The sequence below is a fragment of the Aquarana catesbeiana genome, linkage group LG10 (assembly GCF_042186555.1).
Source record: "Aquarana catesbeiana isolate 2022-GZ linkage group LG10, ASM4218655v1, whole genome shotgun sequence".
In the NCBI taxonomy this organism is placed as follows: domain Eukaryota; kingdom Metazoa; phylum Chordata; class Amphibia; order Anura; family Ranidae; genus Aquarana; species Aquarana catesbeiana.
In genome coordinates this window covers 170,318,231-170,336,392 of record NC_133333.1, presented here as the reverse complement: position 1 = coordinate 170,336,392, position 18,162 = coordinate 170,318,231, and the positions used below count along the sequence as shown (strand labels likewise).

Here is an 18,162-nt window from a genome sequence, read left to right as displayed (position 1 = left end):
CCGAAGAGTTGGAAATGTTAGCAGGATTCCATTTTTCGCTAATAGAACCATTTGTTAAATCGGTCAAGGAAGCGATAAACTGGGAGGAGCCCAAGGAGACCCAACAGAAACAGAGGAAATATTTCCCAAATCTCAAAAGAGTACCAGCGTCTTTCCTGTTCATCGACGAATTAGATGAGCTGATCAAGGAGGAATGGCAGAATCCTGAAAAGAAGACTAGTCTACCTAACAGACTTGCCAAATTGTACCCACTCAAGGAGCCCAAGGTGTCCCCTCTAGTCTCCCCTCCAGTAGTAGATGCATCTAGCTAGACATGTGAGGCTCCCTATCGAAGACGCGGTGACGTTTAGAGACGTGCTCGATAGGAAAGTTGACACTGACCTTAAAAGAGCTTACATATTTGCAGGAGGTGCCTGCAGACCAGCCGTGGCACTGGCCGCGGTGGGAGGAGCTATCTCCAGTTGGTCCTCAAGCACTGCAAAACTCGCTGCTGAGGGCGCGGACCAAGAGCAGATAGTCAAGACCTTACAAGAACTTAGCCTTGCAGGGGATTTCGTAGCAGAAGCTTCTGTGGACACTATTAGATCCGCATCAAGGTCCATGCTGGCCTCTGTAATGGCCAGAAGGGCGCTATGGCTAAAGCCCTGGTCGGCAGACCCCGCCTCTAAGTCCAACTGGCGAATACAGTATGACGGGGAAAACCTCTTTGGGACAAAGTTGGATACAGCAATTTCGAAAGTGACAGGTGGAAAGTCAGGCCTTATCCCTTCGGACAAAAGACCGAAACAGCAGAGACCACCTCCCTTCAGATGCATTCAGATCCTGGAGAGATACAAGGATGCAAAATCCTATAGGCCTGGGAAGGAATATAGAAGGAGCTGGAAGAACCCTCAGACGTCCTTCCTTAAATTCCAGAAACCCAAAACCCCCGCCTCCAGCGACCAGAAGTCCTTTTGAAGGTGGGTGCCAGACTAACAAAGTTCAGGCTGGTTTGGGCGGAAACAATAAAAGACCCATGGACGGTGGCCACCATCCAATTCGGGCACAGATGGTCGTTCAAAAGACGCCCCCCAAGGGATCAGTTTTGCTCAACCAAACTACCACCATCCTGGGAGAAAAAGATGTCATTAATACAGTACATCCAGGATCTTCTTCAAAAACAGGCAATAGTGGAGGTTCCTCTAACACAAAGAGGCAAAGGCTTCTACTCCCTGCTTTTCTTAGTCAAAAGGAAGTCAGGGGATTTGTGTCCGGTCTTGGACCTGAAAAACCTCAACCGATCAATCCAGATAGAGTCGTTCAAAATGGAAAGCCTACAATCGATCCTCCAAGCAAGAAACCTCGAAGATTGGATGCTTTCAATCGACCTCCAGGACGCATATCTGCATATCCCTATCCACGCCGCATTCCAGAAATTCCTTCGTTTCACCTTAAACCATCGGCACTTCCAATTCTGAAGCCTCCCGTTTGGGATTTCTACCGCACCCAGGACATTTACGAAGGTCCTGTTACCCGTAATAGCTTACTTGAGGGAGAAAGGACTAAGGGTCCACCATTACCTGGACGATATCCTGCTTCTCTCAGACGGCCAGGAGTCTCTCATCCAACATCGGGAAATTCTAGTCTCCACACTGCAGGGTCTAGGGTGGCTAATAAATTGGAAGAAAAGCAATATCCAGCCCACCCAGAGAATGGTCTTCCTGGGAGCAGAACTGGACACCAGGGCGAATACAGTGGAGCTCCCTCCAGAAAAAATACCACTCCTAATCCAGAGAGTGAGGAAGTCAATCTCAACCACAATATTACCAGCCAGAGCATGCCTCAGTATCTTAGGCTCACTATCAGCGACCATTCCAATGGTCCAATGGGCACAATGAAACTCAAGACCCCTCCAAATCTCCTTTCTGCGCCAGTGGGATGGCACATCTATGTCCCAGCCGATCTCCATCTCAGAGGAGGTCAAGCAATTACTGCGATGGTGGACACGGCCTCACAACTTGAAGAGATGCAAGCACATAGTCACACCTCTGCAGGAGACAGTGACCTCAGATGCCAGCATGGAGGGGTGGGGGGCACACTATCAGAACTACGCGGCTCAGGGCCGCTGGCCATTCAGGTCACAGGATTCAGTTTCGAACGTGCTGGAAATGAAGGCAGCATTCCAAGCTCTCCTGGCCTTCAGCCCTCACCTGAGGGGGAAGCAGGTCCTTCTGAGAATGGACAACAGAGTGGCTGTCGCCTACATCAACAGGCAGGGGGGCACCAGAAGCAGCTCCATGATGCAGGAGGTCTGTCCTGTTATAGAATGGGCACAGCTGAACCTGTCAGACTTGAGGGCGGTTTACGTCCCGGGAGCCCAGAACCTCTTGGCCGACTCAATGAGCAGGAGCTTCATCTCCAACAACGAGTGGTCCCTGAGTCCCCAGGCATTCGCTCTCATATCTCGGACCTGGGGATCACCGGATATAGATCTTGGCAAATACGAAATGCCAGAGATTCTTGTCAAGAATTCCCTTTCCTACAGCAGAGGGAACGGATTGCCTCCAACACCCCTGGAGTTTTTGCATGGGCTACATCTTTCCCCCGACTCCCCTCATAGCGAGATTCCTTCTAAGGCTCAAGAGATCATGGCATTAGTAATTGCAGTGATCCCCTTTTGGCCAAGGAGGCCATGGTTCACCACTCTCCTGCAACTGAACACGACAGACCCGCTCCCTCTCCCGGTTCTCGGCAGACCTGCTCTCCCAGGACCATCTACTTCACCCGAACCCGGAAAAGCTACATTTAATGGCCTGGAGACTGAAAGGGCTAGGTATTTAGAGCAAGACTGTTCCCAAAAGGTGGTGGACACCTTACTCCAGGCCAGAAGATCTACCACCAACAACACCTACAGAAGGGTCTGGGAAAAATCTGTTGCCTTTACTCAGCAGCAAGGCTGCGACTCATCCTCCCCTTCGGTATCACAAATTCTAGAATTTCTACAGTCAGGCCTAGAAAAAGGTCTTAGGTCAAGCACCCTGAAGGTCCAAGTATCGGCCCTATCCGCCTTGACAGGAGTTAAATGGGCACAAGATCCCCTTATTATCCAGTTTCAAAGGGCCTGCCTAAAACTAAGGCCCCCTAGAAAACCTTCCTTCCCAGTCTGGGACCTCTCAGTTGTTCTGGAAGCCCTCTCCAAGGAACTTTTCTTCCCGCTCGAGAACATCTCCCTCTGGGACCTAACACTAAAGGTTTCATTCCTGATAGCCATAACATTGGCTAAAAGGGTGTCAGAGATGCAAGCTTTACTGGCTAATGAACCGTACCTGATCGTTTACCCAAACAGATTAGTCCTGAGGCCTTCAGATCGCTTCATCCCCAAAGTATCCTCATCCTTCCATTTCAACCAAGAGATTAATCTCCCAGCACTTGTCACGGATCAGGGTAACCCTCATCCATTAGACGTCAAGGGCAACATCTTGGAGTACCTCTCGGCAACCAGATCCATCAGAAAAAGGAGAGCCTTTTAATTATCCCGCATGGATTCAAGAGAGGTCAGGCAGCATCTTCACGCACCATTGCGTCATGGCTAATAAAAGCCATTCCGAAGTCTTATTCGCTAAGTAACCGGCAGATACCTGAGGGCTTAAAGGCACATTCCACCAGGGCAGTGGCAACTTTCTGGGCGGCCTACTGTAGAGTCTCGGCGGAAACCATTTGCAGAGCGGCCACCTGGTCTTCCAGGAACACCTATATATCTCATTATAAGGTGGATTCCGCTCGCTTATAAACAGTGGATTTCAGAAGAACCGTTTTCCAGGCCAACTCTTCTATTCTTTGTTAATAAACTTAATTTGCATTCCCACCCAGTTGTGAGTTATTCCCCAAAGTGTATGCTGCCATGATGCGACAGGAAAATGGAAAATTGTATACTCACCTTTCTGTAATTTTCCTTTCCTATCGCATCTTCATGGCAGCATACAATCGCCCACCCTTCTGAGGTGATGTGTATATATACAGAGAATACTGGGGCGGGGGCCCTTTCTGCAACTTATAGTCATGTGGTCCTATCAGGTGTATGCTGCCATGAAGATGCGACAGGAAAGGAAAATTACGGAAAGGTGAGTATACAATTTTCCGTTTTTTATCTATCAAAAAGTGTTTTCCAGCACTAAACCTTTCATCTGATTTCTAAATTGCTGTATTTGTCCATTTCAAAAGCCAATATAAAGGAATAGTAGTGGTAAAAAAAAGCACTTGGGGTTTAGCCAATCTTGTTTTTTTGTACAATTCTCCTTTAAGGGGGCGTGGCAGGGTGTGTGTCCTATGCCTGCATGCTTTTGCTGATAGGTGTCCCTCATTCCCATCTCAGAAAGTTGGGAGGTATGCATTGAGAGCGCAGTGCACATGTGCCAACAACTTCACCGGCGCTGCTAAAATAAATATCTTCTAAATGATGCACGTTTACGTTGTACACAAGCCTTTATTATAAGCTTGCCTGTAGGTATAAATAAAAAAAAAAGGCTTTACAACCACTCTAACAAAAGTATGTAGGATTCAGACACACCCCCTCTTAAAGGAGATTTTTTTTTTTTTTAAATGATTGGTTAAACCCACAAGTGATTTCTTTACCACTACTATTCCTTTATATTGGCTTTTGGAATTTACAAATGCAGACCTTTAGAAATTAGATGAAAGGTTTTGCACTGGGAAACACTTTGTGATAGATTAATAGTGCATTTTATATGCAAAAATATAGATCAGACTAAAATGAAAGACAAATGAAGAAGAAAGAGGGACTTTTATTTCCAAATCAGGGACAGTCCCTCAAAATCAGGGACAGTTGTGAGCTATGCATCCTATTACACTCTAATCACACATAAGCCCATTTAGTTCTCTGGCTGCGATTCCCCTTTTGGACACCAGAGGGAGCTCTGTCTGTACGGAACCTTTGTACGCCGGTGACTAGGGGAAGAATTAGTGAAGGGACCGGATACTGTGTGCATATAGCAGGAAGCTGAGTGTGGGAGAAGGTGGTTCTGGCACTGAGGTCAGGTATGTAATGTGTATGTGGAGGAGGACTGATAGGAGCCCGGCCTGTGAGCTGTGTATGAGGGAGAGCTGTCGGTGAGGGAGAGCTGTCGGTGAGGGAGAGCTGTCGGTGAGGGAGAGCTGTCGGTGAGGGAGAGCTGTCGGTGAGGGAGTGCTGTCGGTGAGGGAGTGCTGTCGGTGAGGGAGTGCTGTCGGTGAGGGAGTGCTGTCGGTGAGGGAGTGCTGTCGGTGAGGGAGTGCTGTCGGTGAGGGAGTGCTGTCGGTGAGGGAGTGCTGTCGGTGAGGGAGTGCTGTCGGTGAGGGAGTGCTGTCGGTGAGGGAGTGCTGTCGGTGAGGGAGTGCTGTCGGTGAGGGAGTGCTGTCGGTGAGGGAGTGCTGTCGGTGAGGGAGTGCTGTCGGTGAGGGAGTGCTGTCGGTGAGGGAGAGCTGTCGGTGAGGGAGTGCTGTCCTGTCGGTGAGGGAGTGCTGTCCTGTCAGTGAGGGAGTGCTTTCAGTGAGGGAGAGCTTTCAGTGAGGGAGAGCTTTCAGTGAGGGAGAGCTTTCAGTGAGGGAGAGCTTTCAGTGAGGGAGTGCTGTCTGTCAGTGAGGGAGAGCTTTCAGTGAGGGAGAGCTGTCAGTGAGGGAGAGCTGTCAGTGAGGGAGTGCTGTCAGTGAGGGAGAGCTGTCAGTGAGGGAGAGCTGTCAGTGAGGGAGTGCTGTCAGTGAGGGAGAGCTGTCAGTGAGGGAGAGCTGTCAGTGAGGGAGAGCTGTCAGTGAGGGAGAGCTGTCAGTGAGGGGGAGCTGTCAGTGAGGGGGAGCTGTCAGTGAGGGGGAGCTGTCAGTGAGGGGGAGCTGTCAGTGAGGGGGAGCTGTCAGTGAGGGAGAGCTGTCAGTGAGGGAGAGCTGTCAGTGAGGGAGAGCTGTCAGTGAGGGAGAGCTGTCAGTGAGGGAGAGCTGTCAGTGAGGGAGAGCTGTCAGTGAGGGAGAGCTGTCAGTGAGGGAGAGCTGTCAGTGAGGGAGAGCTGTCAGTGAGGGAGAGCTGTCAGTGAGGGAGAGCTGTCCTGTCAGTGAGGGAGAGCTGTCAGTGAGGGAGAGCTGTCCTGTCAGTGAGGGAGAGCTGTCAGTGAGGGAGAGCTGTCAGTGAGGGAGAGCTGTCCTGTCAGTGAGGGAGAGCTGTCAGTGAGGGAGTGCTGTCCTGTCAGTGAGGGAGAGCTGTCAGTGAGGGAGAGCTGTCAGTGAGGGAGAGCTGTCAGTGAGGGAGTGCTGTCAGTGAGGGAGAGCTGTCAGTGAGGGAGTGCTGTCCTGTCAGTGAGGGAGTGCTGTCAGGGAGGGAGTGCTGTCAGGGAGGGAGAGCTGTCAGGGAGGGAGAGCTGTCAATGAGGGAGAGCTGTCATGTCAGCCTGTCACCCCATGGAAGCACAGCATGCTTCTCCTATCACCATTCCTCCATTGCTGTGATACTCTGCATGCTGTTATGGGCACATTCACATTTGAATGTTTATATGACATGGCAATATTTGGACTTAAAGTACACCTGTCATTTGGAAAGATAAGGGGCCAGTTTTCATCCATGTAGTATGGTAAAGTATAACTAAAGGCAAAACTTTCTTTTTTGTTTTTAAATGGAGTGGAGAGGGATTAGAACCCCTGTCAGGTTTTCAACTGTCTGTCCCCATTAGAGATGGGCTCGGGCGTGTTTGAAATCCCACGTGCCTGATCCCGCCAGGAAGCCGACACTGCACACTGCTAATCATAGGCAGTGAGACATTTTTCGATCTGTGCAGCTGCAAACCGGGGAACGTCTCACTGCCTGTGATTAGCGGTGTGCAGTGTTGGCTTCCTGGCGGGATCGGGCACGTGGGATTTCAAACACGCCCGAGCCCATCTCTAGTCCTCATTAGGGAGATTCACCCTCGCTGTTCTGTATACCATTATTGCCGAGAGTGAAAAATTAAACAAAATCCCAATTTTGGGTTATCGCCAGAACAGAAATAGAGGGGAAATCTTTCAATGGGGATACTATTTCCAGTGACAACCAGGGATTTCATTTCCTTCCACTTCTGTTTTGTCTGTTTGTGTCCCATTATCCCTATGGGACACAGATTAAAAATAAATAAAAAAACCCTCCCTAAGGTCCCTTTCACACTTGTGCAACTTGGGACTGCAGAGTCGCATGACAAGTGGTAACCCATGATTTCCAATGAGTACCGTTTATATCTGTGCGACTTCAAGTCAGTCCCTGCAATACTTTGGTCTGACTTTGATGCAACTTGAGGTCCATAGACCTCAAGATTACACAGGCATTGCTTCAAGTCGCACAAGTGTGAAAGGGGCTTTACTCTATCCAAAATGGGGGAAAAAAGCGCTGGAGGGCTCTGCTCTGTCTGTAGGTAAGTCTCATAATGTACATTAGGATTAAAACCTGCAGGGGGGTCCATTTTCTTCTTTTTAACAAGAAGACTTTACTACTGCTTTACAGCAACTTTTTTAAAGTGAATGTGATGCCTACGCATTCTCCTAACTAACCTAAAATGGTACATGGCTCCTTTTTTCTAATGCAACACACAACAACAACTTATCTTATTACCACGATGTGGTGCAATTCCAATGTAAATTCATACTTTATTGTGATGTGGAAATGTGAATCCAGCGGTTTACAAAGTTATATTGCACAGTTTTTTTTTCCCTGCATTGTTTTTTGTTTTAAGGACCCGAGTACAGTTTCTAATTTAAAAGGGTTTACTGGTAATCCTCGGTGTGGTTTGTATTATAATGTATTTTGAATCAATTTGTTTTCCAGCTGGAGTCCCCTGACCTTCTATGTGAAGATGTGGCTCACAAGACTGATGCCCCACTTGAGTAGAGCCACAAGACTAGCAGGTGATTGGATCAAGCCTTCCAGCCTTTTGCCCGTCTGTAACGTTCTGACAAGTTTGGTGTTGAAAGACAGGACACTGATATAATCTGCTTTGCAAATACTTTGTTATTTGTAGCATTGCACCGATACTAGTATCGGCGCCGATACTAAGCATTTGCACGAGTACTTTAAAATGGGTTCACATATGAGCGGGGCTGGTTGTAGAGTGCTTTGTTAAAAGAGTCCCTTGCAATTTCATTTAGTGGTTCATATGCGGTTTAGGTGTGAATTATTTTGTAAGTCCTACCTGAACCAGACTGAAAATCATAACTGACTCTTTTTTTAAAATTGCACTGTGGCTGGCCCGCACATATGTAATAGAAAGCCAGTTTGGGTCACATGTCATGCGACTCAAATGCAGTTCAAAACGCATTATACAATTTAATAAACCACATAAACTTGATTTAGTTCTAGATTAGTATATTAGCTCATTCAATAATGTTTCACATGACACTAAAAATAGGTATCGGTAATTGGTATTGGCGAGTACTTGAGAAAAAACTGGTATCAGCGCACCCCTAATTACTTGTCTTTTTCTTTCTTACCAGTACAGAAGTTTGTCTTGTGGTAAATGTCATATTTTTGTTTGCCGTTTTGGAACTGTAAAACCAACCTCAAACTTGTGTTGTTGTCACTGATGAGAAGTTGTCAGCAACAGAATCACTAAAACGTACAGAAAGATCTATCGCCTTCCTGTATGTGTTGCTCCTTCGCCAGTTTGATCAGAGTAGCGCCATTCCCTCACGGCTGAAAACGCTGCGAAGCATAAGTTGCCAGTAAAAAGGCGACACCTCATTGATGCAGACAGTAAGAGAGTGAAACTTGCAAGCAGGTTTCTTCTCTCTGCCATGGCCTTCATAGTAATCCTGCCACAGGCGTGAACTCTCCAGTGGCAAGATTAAAATTGTGACATTGCCCGTTGTCACAGAAATAGATACCTTGACTAACACAGAAAACAAAATTGATATAGCTAGCAGTAGTTAGTCAGATTTAACTGGACTTGTTTGAAGTCCAGCCTGGGTGGCAAAAGAAAACCATGGCTGCCTCCATAGGTACAGTGGAGGAGTAAGCGTATCCACAAAGGGACAGGAAGTGTGTTATTTCCAGGATCACCAGGTGAGTATAAAGGGAAAATGCCTGAAAGAAGAAAACAAATGCAGCCACCACATCAAGGTCTGGTAAGCTGCAGTGCAATATATTACATTTGGGTTTAGATACACTTTAATTATTGTGGTATGCTTTTGTTTTCTTTGTAATAGCAATAAAATGAATGGAAGAATTTTTTTTAGAAAGATCAAAATTTTCATATAAGTGATTTTAGATGGTTTGAACAAGCCTTGTACATTGCAGACTTTGGTAACCCTTCTCTGTGTTCTAGGATATATAACGCCACGGTGCCTCAGTACAAGTCAGAAGAGCTTTTTCGCTTCTTACAGCACACGGCAGCCACAGAAACAGCACACATCCCCTCCTGTCTGGTACAGCCTGGAACCTGAGCTGGATGAAGTTCTTGTTCCTCGAATGCTGTCTATCACTTCATTGGAGAGCCTAATTTCCTCTCGCTACACGTTGCCTAAACCCGAGGCCTCCAATACCCAGGAGGAGCTTGAAGACCATATAAAGATCTACGATTGTCCTACTTCACAGGACACTGTTTACACGGGGGAGGAAAGTGGACACAGGGATGTAGTTCAATGCAAAAACATCCTTAAGATCCGAAGGCGAAAGATGAACAAACATAAATACAAGAAGCTGCAGAAGCGTGTGAAGTTTGTGCGACAGAAGGTCCTTCATAGGCGCACTGTAAAGAAACAGGTGAGGAACACGAGTCTTCAGCCCGATTAGCTTCCATGATAGGGCACAGAGTAAAAATTCAAGTGAAAATGAAGAAAGGTAGTTGTAGTTTTAGATTTAGTAGGTGATATAGTCACACAGTATCCGTGGTGTCACTACTGCCTGGTGTAGCTACGGACACCTGGCGGGTAAACTATACTTGGTTTGATAATGTATAAAATTCCTGCAGCAAAAGATGGCTTTATTTATTGATTTAGATTTCTTTTATTAGTCTTAGACGGCTGCTACAAATGTAAGTAGGTTTCTCTAAAGTGGAATTCAGAATGTGGGATGCGTTAAACTTCTGGAATGCTATTTTTATATAAACGCCTTTTTTCAAAATGTTGAATCCTGCATTGAGGGTGGAGGAGTATTGCAATCGAAATACCTTGGAACCGAGATGCAAATGTCCGAAGACATGTCACACCCTTTAGAGATCAACAGAAGCCATGATAGATCAGAAAAAGAACATCCTTTCTTTTAAAAAAAAAATATGACTTTACATGTTTATATTTGTAGAATACAATGATCTAAATTAAATTTAATTTTGTTCTGTAACCTTTTAAAATATAACTAAAGGAAAAACTTTTTTAAGTTTTAGGAGAGTGGAGAGGGATTAGAATACCTCTCAAGTTTTTATTGCTGTCTGTGCCTCAGTTGAAGAGATTCACCCTCTTGAATCCTGTTGGGTTCTTACCAGAACAGGAATAGAGTGGAAATCTTCCAATGGGGGCACTCATTTTGGTGGGCCTGGTGACAACTAGAGATGCCCTGAATAGAAATTTTGGTGCTGGAACCAAAACCGAAAATGCAGGATGCACTTAGCCGAAAACTGAAAATGACAGTTTTTAAAAAATATTTATATTTTTATATGTAATTGTATTATATTTGACTTTTTAATTAATATCATCTATTTACATAATATGAATTTATTGTTTGCCATTATTGGCATCTTTAGTGCAAGAAATACTCAAGAAAAAACGTCTTTTATCATGTCCAAAGTCTCTAACATCTCTTCTATCATGTCTGCAATATCTTACTTAAACACATTGCTAATAGTATTAGCAAATTTTCCATTCGGTGAGCCTCTAGCAGACGTGGTACAGGAGATGGTCAGAGACTGCAGACATGTTACTGGAGATTAATGCAGCCTCGTCAGTGCCCATCTGATGCAGCCTCGCAAGTGCCGAATCACACAGTGGCGATCTCCTGCTGTGTCACGGAGCTGGATTTCAATGGCCGCAGTAGCAAATTCCCACCTATGATAGATGTCACACTGATTCAATTTCCCGGAATTGGATCAGTGTGCCGCCTATCACAGGAGGCGGGCCTTTGTTACAGTGGCCTGTGAGGGAGATCTCCGCTCTGCATGACAGAGAGGGGAGGACTGGGCCGTGCCAGGATGATATCCATGTGATGTGTGGCACCCAGGGCGCCCCCTTTTCGGTGCCATTGTCGGCACCTTTTTTTTCTTTTGAACGAATGAAAAAAACACAATTTTCGGCCGATATGTTTCGGCGGACCAAAATTTTGGTGCACCTCTATTGACAACCAGGGATTTCCTCATTTTGAAGGGATTTCCTCTCACTTCCTGTTATGACTGTGGGACAGAAGGTAAAAAGTCCAGGGCAATCTCTAGGGCTGCAACTAACGATTATTTTCATAATCGATTAGTTGGCCCATTATTATTTTGATCGGATAATAACCTTAAAAAAAAATTGTGCTGTAATATAGTTAATATATAAAGTTTAAAGTTTTATAGTTAACCACTTGCCGACCGCCGCATGTACATATACGTCCCTACTTTGGGGGCTGCCATAACCCCGGTATCCCTGTTTTCGGGCGGCGGTCGGCTACAAGATAAAAGTGGTCTCTGCGGCGGATTCGCCGCGAGATCACTTTTATCGGTGGCAGGAGAGGGGCTCCTGCCACGATCCAGTGCCCTTCGCCTCTTACTGGAGCTGTCGGCAGCGGCGGAGGCGATCGCATCCTTTCCCCAGCTGTGCATGGAGACGAGTGAGGGGAAGATGACCCCCATCCGTCTCCATGACACTGCAGGGCGCAAGCGACGTTGAAACGTCACTTCCGCCCATACGTCTTAAAGGCACATTTTTTTCAATGTCCTTTTTTCAAATTACTTTTTTTTTTTCTTTTCTTGCATTTAAGTCCAAATATGAGATCTGAGGACTTTTTGACCCCAAATCTCATATTTAAGAGGACCTGTCATGCTTTTTTCTATTACAAGGGATGTTTACTTTCCTTGTAATAGGAATAAAAGTGACACAATTTTTTTTTAAACAGTGTAAAAATAAATAAAATTAAGTAAAATAAATAAGAAAAATAAAAAGAATTTTTTTTTACGTGAGTAGCGCCCGCATATGAAAACGGTGTTCAAACCACACATGTGAGGTAGCACCGCGATTGTTAGAGCGAGAGCAATAATTCTAGCCCTAGACCTCCCCTGTAACGCAAAACATGCAACATGTAGAATTTTTTAAACGTCGCCTATGGAGATTTTTTGAGGGTAAAAGTTTGACACCATTCCACGAGTGAGACCCCTTATTGCACAGTGACAATAAGGAGTCTGGTGCTCACCTATGTATACAGTATGTAGAGTAAAGCCACTGGTGTACACAGCTCTGTATGTGGCCAGAGGTTGGTGCTCATCTATTTAAAGTCGCTCTGTATACAGTACTGTATGTTCAGTAAAGCTGCTGGTGTACATTGCTCTGTATGTGGCCAGAGGTTCATCTCACAGCGCTTCCTAGAGAACTCGGGAACTGTTGACATCACTTCCGGGTACGCCCGCTCCTGCTAGGAGTGTCTGAGTGTCTCCTGGAAGCGCTGGGAGCCACCATCGCCCGCAAATCTCTGGCCACATACAAAGCTGTACTGTATGCTGTACACCAGCTGCTTCACTGCTGCTTCACTGTACATATACACAGCAGCTTTACATGGATGAGCAGCAGACTCCTTCACATTGTGAGTGTAATTCTTTTTTTTTTTTTTACATTAAAAAAAATAAATAAATAAACGCTTGTCTTTCAAAAGGCTTGTAAACCATGTTAACCAAGGTTTCTATGTGTGTGTGTGTGTGTGTGTGTATATATATATATATATATATATATATATATATATATATATATATATATAATATGTATGCACTGCAGAAATGTAGCATATGGATAAAAGTCTATGAACACCCGACTATCACACCTAGAGCTTGTTGTTACAAAAACCACGGGCATCTACGTGTCGTTGACCTCCTTTTGTGGCTATACCAACCTTCGCTCTACAGGGAAGTTGTTCCAACTGAATTTTGGAGTGTGTCTGTGGGAGTTTGAACTCATTCAGCCAAAAGAGCATTTGTGTCAGATACTGAAGTCAGATTAGAAGCTCTGACGCATACCCGGTGTTCCTATTTATTCCAAAGGTGTTCAATAGGTTTCAGGTCTCTGTGCAAGCCACTCCACTTCCTCCACAGTAAACTCATCAAACCATGTTTTTATGGAACTGGCTTTGTGCACAGGGCACGGTTGTCTAAAATCTCCTCATATGCTGTAACATTAACCGTACATTTTGCTGTAAAAACCTGAATAATTTGGAGAGGTGTTCACACACTTTTGGCCATGTAGTGTAGAAAAAAAAATTTACAGCCACATTGTGAACATGAAAACGCCATTCATAGTTTTCCGCTTTAGTCTATGAAAACATTTTAAAAAGTGCAGAACCAGAATATCATACTTGATTATAAGGTGAGTGTAACTGGATTACCAGGTAACAGGAGTTCTTTATTATAAAGATGCTGGCGATATCCCTGTAATGGAAGCCGGCTTTAAACACACTTAAGGCTGATCCTAAAGGCTAACAAAATCATTTTTTTGTTTTAGTTAAAGTAAGGGGAAGAGTTAGAACTTCTGCAAGGTTTTTGGCTCTGTCCCCATTGTGGAGATGACCATAGTCACCAGGATGGAAAGTGAGGGAAAATCTAACATTTTAATTTGTCACTGAAACAGGAATAGCAGGAACACTTGCTGCAGTGACAACTGTCCAAGAGAGATTTCCATTCCTTAGAGAGAGAACTTTTCTCACTTCCTGTGTCTGGAGTCAGGAAGTGAAAAAAAATTTCCCAAAGAGACGGACATAAAAAAGTCAAAAGTTTTATTCATTTAGCACTCTAAAACCTAAAAAAGATATCCTTTAAGCTTCTACAAAAAAAATCTGGAATTTGCTGTGAAATTCTTTTAGTTTTTTTTTTTTTTTATCTTTTCTTCAGTTATAGAATAGAATTGCAGGAACACAAAAGGAATGCCCCAGTTTGAAATCTCGTTGGATAGAATTCAGACAGTTATACATAAGATCAGAGGCCAGAAATCGTGTAAATCATTGATAGTTAAAATGTGTTAAAAACAGGATGCATAGGAAAACAAGTAACGTAAAGCCCCATACACACTATCAGATTTTCTGCTGAGTTTATTCCTTCAGATTTACCAAAACCATATAATATGAGAACAAACCTTAGGAATTTCAATGTGTATGCAATTAGGCAGGCCCTTGCACTACATGGTTTTGGTAAATCTCTGAAGGAAAAACTCACCAGAAAATCTGATAGTGTGTATGGGGCTTTTGTGAGCACTGCATGCTATCCAATTCAAAGACTGCCTTACAGATCCTTAAAAAAAAAAAAAAAAAAAAAAGTTTTACAGATGCTGTTCAGAAGTTAAACCTAAAGGCCTGTGAATACTAATACTGAAGAGGAACTGAAAGTGTGCCGAAACCTAGCAGGTAAAGGGGCAAAGGACTAGTTGCCAGTATTGCCTGTGGCCCCCTAGCAGCTGATCTTTCCACGTTACTAAATTACCAAGGCTTGTTCTGCACGGTCTCTGTGTGGAGGCAGCCATCTTGGTAGGTCAAGGCCTTATTTCAGAGCCTTCAGCAAGGCAAACTGTGAACAGCACACTAGTTATATCACCAAATCTTTGGCCAAATCTCCTGAGACTAGCAGCCAAGGGCAGCAGTACCTTGGAACTCACATTGTAAATTTACAGCTATGAGGCTGTAGGTACAGGGGCATCTAGACACACTCACACCTCAGGAAGTTCACTGCTACTTTTCAGGAGGAACTCAAGACAAAAAGATTTTGTTCAGGGTCTAGCTTAGGCACAATTACCATTTTTAAACAATGCCTACAATACAGAAAATCTTTATTTTTTTTTTAGTTCAGTTCCTCCCTAAATTGTAATGTTCAGTATAATATAAAACTGGTTTTCTACAAGACTTGGTTATCTGTGATCCACCTACAGTGCTGCGAAAAAGTATTTGATTCCATTTTTTTAGGCAAATAGCTGTCCAAACCCGTCTGGCCCCATGTGAAAAAAGTAATTGCCTTCTAAACCTAATAACTGGTTGTGCCACCCTTGGAGGCAACAACTGCCATCGAGCTTTTGCGATGGCTGGCAGTAAGTCTCCCACATTACTGTGGAGGAATTTTGGCCCACTCTTCTTTGCAGAATTGTTTTAATTCAGCCACATTGGAGGGTTTTTGAGCATGAACATCCTGTTTAAGGTCATGATACAGCATCTCAATTGAATTTAAGTCCAGACTTTGACTAGGCCAATTTTCGTTTGTTTGTTGTGGGGTTTTTTTTTTCAATTATTTTTATTGAAAGTTGCAAAACATTTTAGACATTTTGGCGTAAACTGTTTGCCATAGCTTAGTATAATTATACAACGTGGTCTTTGCAGAAAAGTGAATTATTTTCTTCTGGCCTGCACATCCGGTATCGTATTATTATACATTTCTTGGTCCCCCGGGTGGGGGTGACCACAGACCATTCCAGAAGAAAAAGGAAAGGAGTAGAAGTAATAAGAAAGGAATTTCAAAGAGGGGAGTGCACTCCCTAAGATTGATTGGTTACACCCTGATGTCTCACAGGGGGTCAGACAAGGGTCACCCTTTTACCCAGGGTTCCCATATCTTCTCAAATAGGGTCCATTTTTCCTGTAAGATCGCAGAGAGGCATTCGTTTACCATGATCCATGTCAACTTATTTTTTACCAAATCAAATGGGATCGTTGGTGTCTTCCATGTGTTTGTTGTTTTTGGGCCATTCAGAGGTGCATTTGCTGATGTGTTTCAGATCATTGTCCTGCTGCATAACCCGAGTGCGCTTGGACTTGAGGTCAGGAGCTGATGGCCGGACATCCTCTTTCAGAATTTTCTGGTAGAGCGCAGAATTTATTGTTCCATCAATTATGGCAAGTCACCCAGGTCCCGAAGCTGCAAAGCAGGACCAGACCATCACACTAACACCATCATGTTTGACTGTTGGTATGATCTTTTTATGAAATGCTGTGTTCATTTTACAATAAAATAAAAGGATTTCCGCGCTCACGGACTTAGGTGTGCAGCCTCCCCTTAGACAACCCTTCTAGAGGGTGGCTAATGGTATAGAGAATTATTTAAAAAAATATAGGGGTAAGTGGCGCTACCTCTATTGGGGTATCTAATGTAAAAAATTGTGCTAAATGTGTAATTTAAGAGCACCCGCTCAGGGTATGTTTAAGTTGTTTCATAAGGCTATGCATATCCTGTGCATTAGTGACCTGTTCTTGGCAGAAAATACCCCCTAGGTCAATATTTCTATTTGTCATATACCCGAAAATGTCCATAGCTACAGAAAAAGCACACCAACCAGGTGAGAGATTGAAAAATAAAATAAAAGGATTTATTTTTTAAATAATGTGTTCATTTTACGCCAGATGTAACGGGACGCACACCTTCCAGGGTCAACTTTTGTTTCATCAGTCCACAGAATATTTGCCCAAATGTATTGGGGATAATCGTTTTTTGGCAAATGTGAGGCAAGCCTTTTGTGTTCATTTTGGTCAGCAGTGGATTTTGCCTTGGAAATCCCCCATGGAAGCCATATTTGCCCAGTTTTTCTTATTGTTGAATCATGAACACTGACCTTAACTGAGGCAAGTAAGGAATGCAGTTCTTTTTAGATGTTGTTCTGGGTTCTTTTATGACCTCCTGGATGAGTCGTCGTTTTGCTCTTGGAGTAATTTTGGTAGGCCGAACACTCTTGGGAAGGGTCACCACTGTTCCAAGTTTTTTCCATTTGTGGATAATGGCTCTCACTGTGGTTTGCTGGAGTCCCAAAGCCTTAGAAATGGCATTGTAACCCTTTCCAGACTGATATGTGTCAGTCAATGAATTTTTGTTAATGTCAATTACTTCTGTTTCTCATCTGTTCTTGAATATCTTTAGATGGCAGCATGATGTGCTGCTTTTGAGCTCTTTTTTAGCGTGCTTCACTTTGGTCAGACAGCTTTTATTAAGGTGACTTTCTTGATTCAACCGGTCTAGCAGTAAATGGGGCCAGGCAGGTTTGGTCAGCTTTTTTCCCTTAATAAATTAATTCATTTAGAAACTACTTTCTTTTTTTTTTTTTTTTTTTTTTTACCTTAGGTTTGTATTCTTAAAATTTGTCTGAATCATTTAAGTGTGACAAATATGCAAAAAAAAAAAAAAAATCCAGGAAGGGGCAAATACTTTTTCACAGCACTGTATAATTGTTTTCCATGACTAGACATATCACTGGGTGATAAAGATGTAATTCACTGCTGTCATTCTGTAATTTTATATAAGATTTTATTAATTTTGTATTTTTTTTTTTTCTTCATACAGAAAAATTTTGAAAAAGATTTAGTGCGTATCTGGAGGAAGGCAGGCTTGAGAAAAGCACCTCCAGGCTGGGTAACACCGAATATTTTTATAAAGAATTTATGAACAGAGAATGTGGATGTTACATTTTAGTGTTTATTGTATTATAATAAATTCAACATTTACTAAATTCTAATTTGTTTTATGCAATTTTATTTGTCACCTACAGTTCATAAAATACCGGTCTCAACAGAGCCAAAACATAATTAAACCACAGTTATAATGGCTTTTTCTATTTCATTTGTTGAAATCCTTCAATATTCACCTTTCTACATGTCAGTAAGATGTAGGTTTAAATATGGTTGGGTGGTCATGGGTGTGTCAGTCTGTTTACTGGCACAGAGCATGCTCATTGTACTATTTAAGCTCTGCAGGACATTTCCAATATACACCACAAACCTCAGACCTGTTTTGGTTCTGGATGGTCATATACAATTTGGTATAACAGCAGTTTCAGGCTATTAATCACATATTAGAAGAGAGGCAAATGAAAATGTGGTCTCGCTAGTACTTCCAGTTCAGCTTTTGTTTTGTCTCTATTAAAGAGGCTTTCTAGGTAAAATATGAAAACACTTGAGTTTACATAGAATTTCCATTTAACGTGAAACTCCAAGCAAGCAGCTAAATACTCAGATGAAAGACATGAATGGGCATTTACCTGCCAAAGATGTGT

At 43.6% G+C, this 18,162-nt stretch overlaps 1 protein-coding gene across 1 annotated transcript; it reads left to right on the top strand.

Annotated features, from left to right (window-relative positions):
- Positions 1 to 4,919: 4,919 nt before the first annotated feature.
- AURKAIP1 (aurora kinase A interacting protein 1) lies at positions 4,920 to 17,625 on the top strand. Its single transcript, XM_073602957.1, has 4 exons — positions 4,920 to 5,034; positions 7,811 to 7,890; positions 9,306 to 9,742; positions 17,454 to 17,625. The coding sequence occupies exons 2-4, from the start codon at positions 7,839 to 7,841 to the stop codon at positions 17,553 to 17,555; spliced, it is 591 nt and encodes a 196-aa protein (XP_073459058.1). The 5' UTR covers positions 4,920 to 5,034; positions 7,811 to 7,838; the 3' UTR covers positions 17,556 to 17,625.
- Positions 17,626 to 18,162: the final 537 nt, after the last annotated feature.

Coding starts and splice junctions, on each gene's coding strand:
- AURKAIP1 (XM_073602957.1), top strand. CDS start 7,839: ATGTGGCTCACAAGACTGATGCCCCACTTGAGTAGAGCCACAAGACTA. Junction 7,891..9,305: donor TAGAGCCACAAGACTAGCAG/GTGATTGGATCA, acceptor TCTGTGTTCTAG/GATATATAACGCCACGGTGC. Junction 9,743..17,453: donor GGCGCACTGTAAAGAAACAG/GTGAGGAACACG, acceptor TTCTTCATACAG/AAAAATTTTGAAAAAGATTT.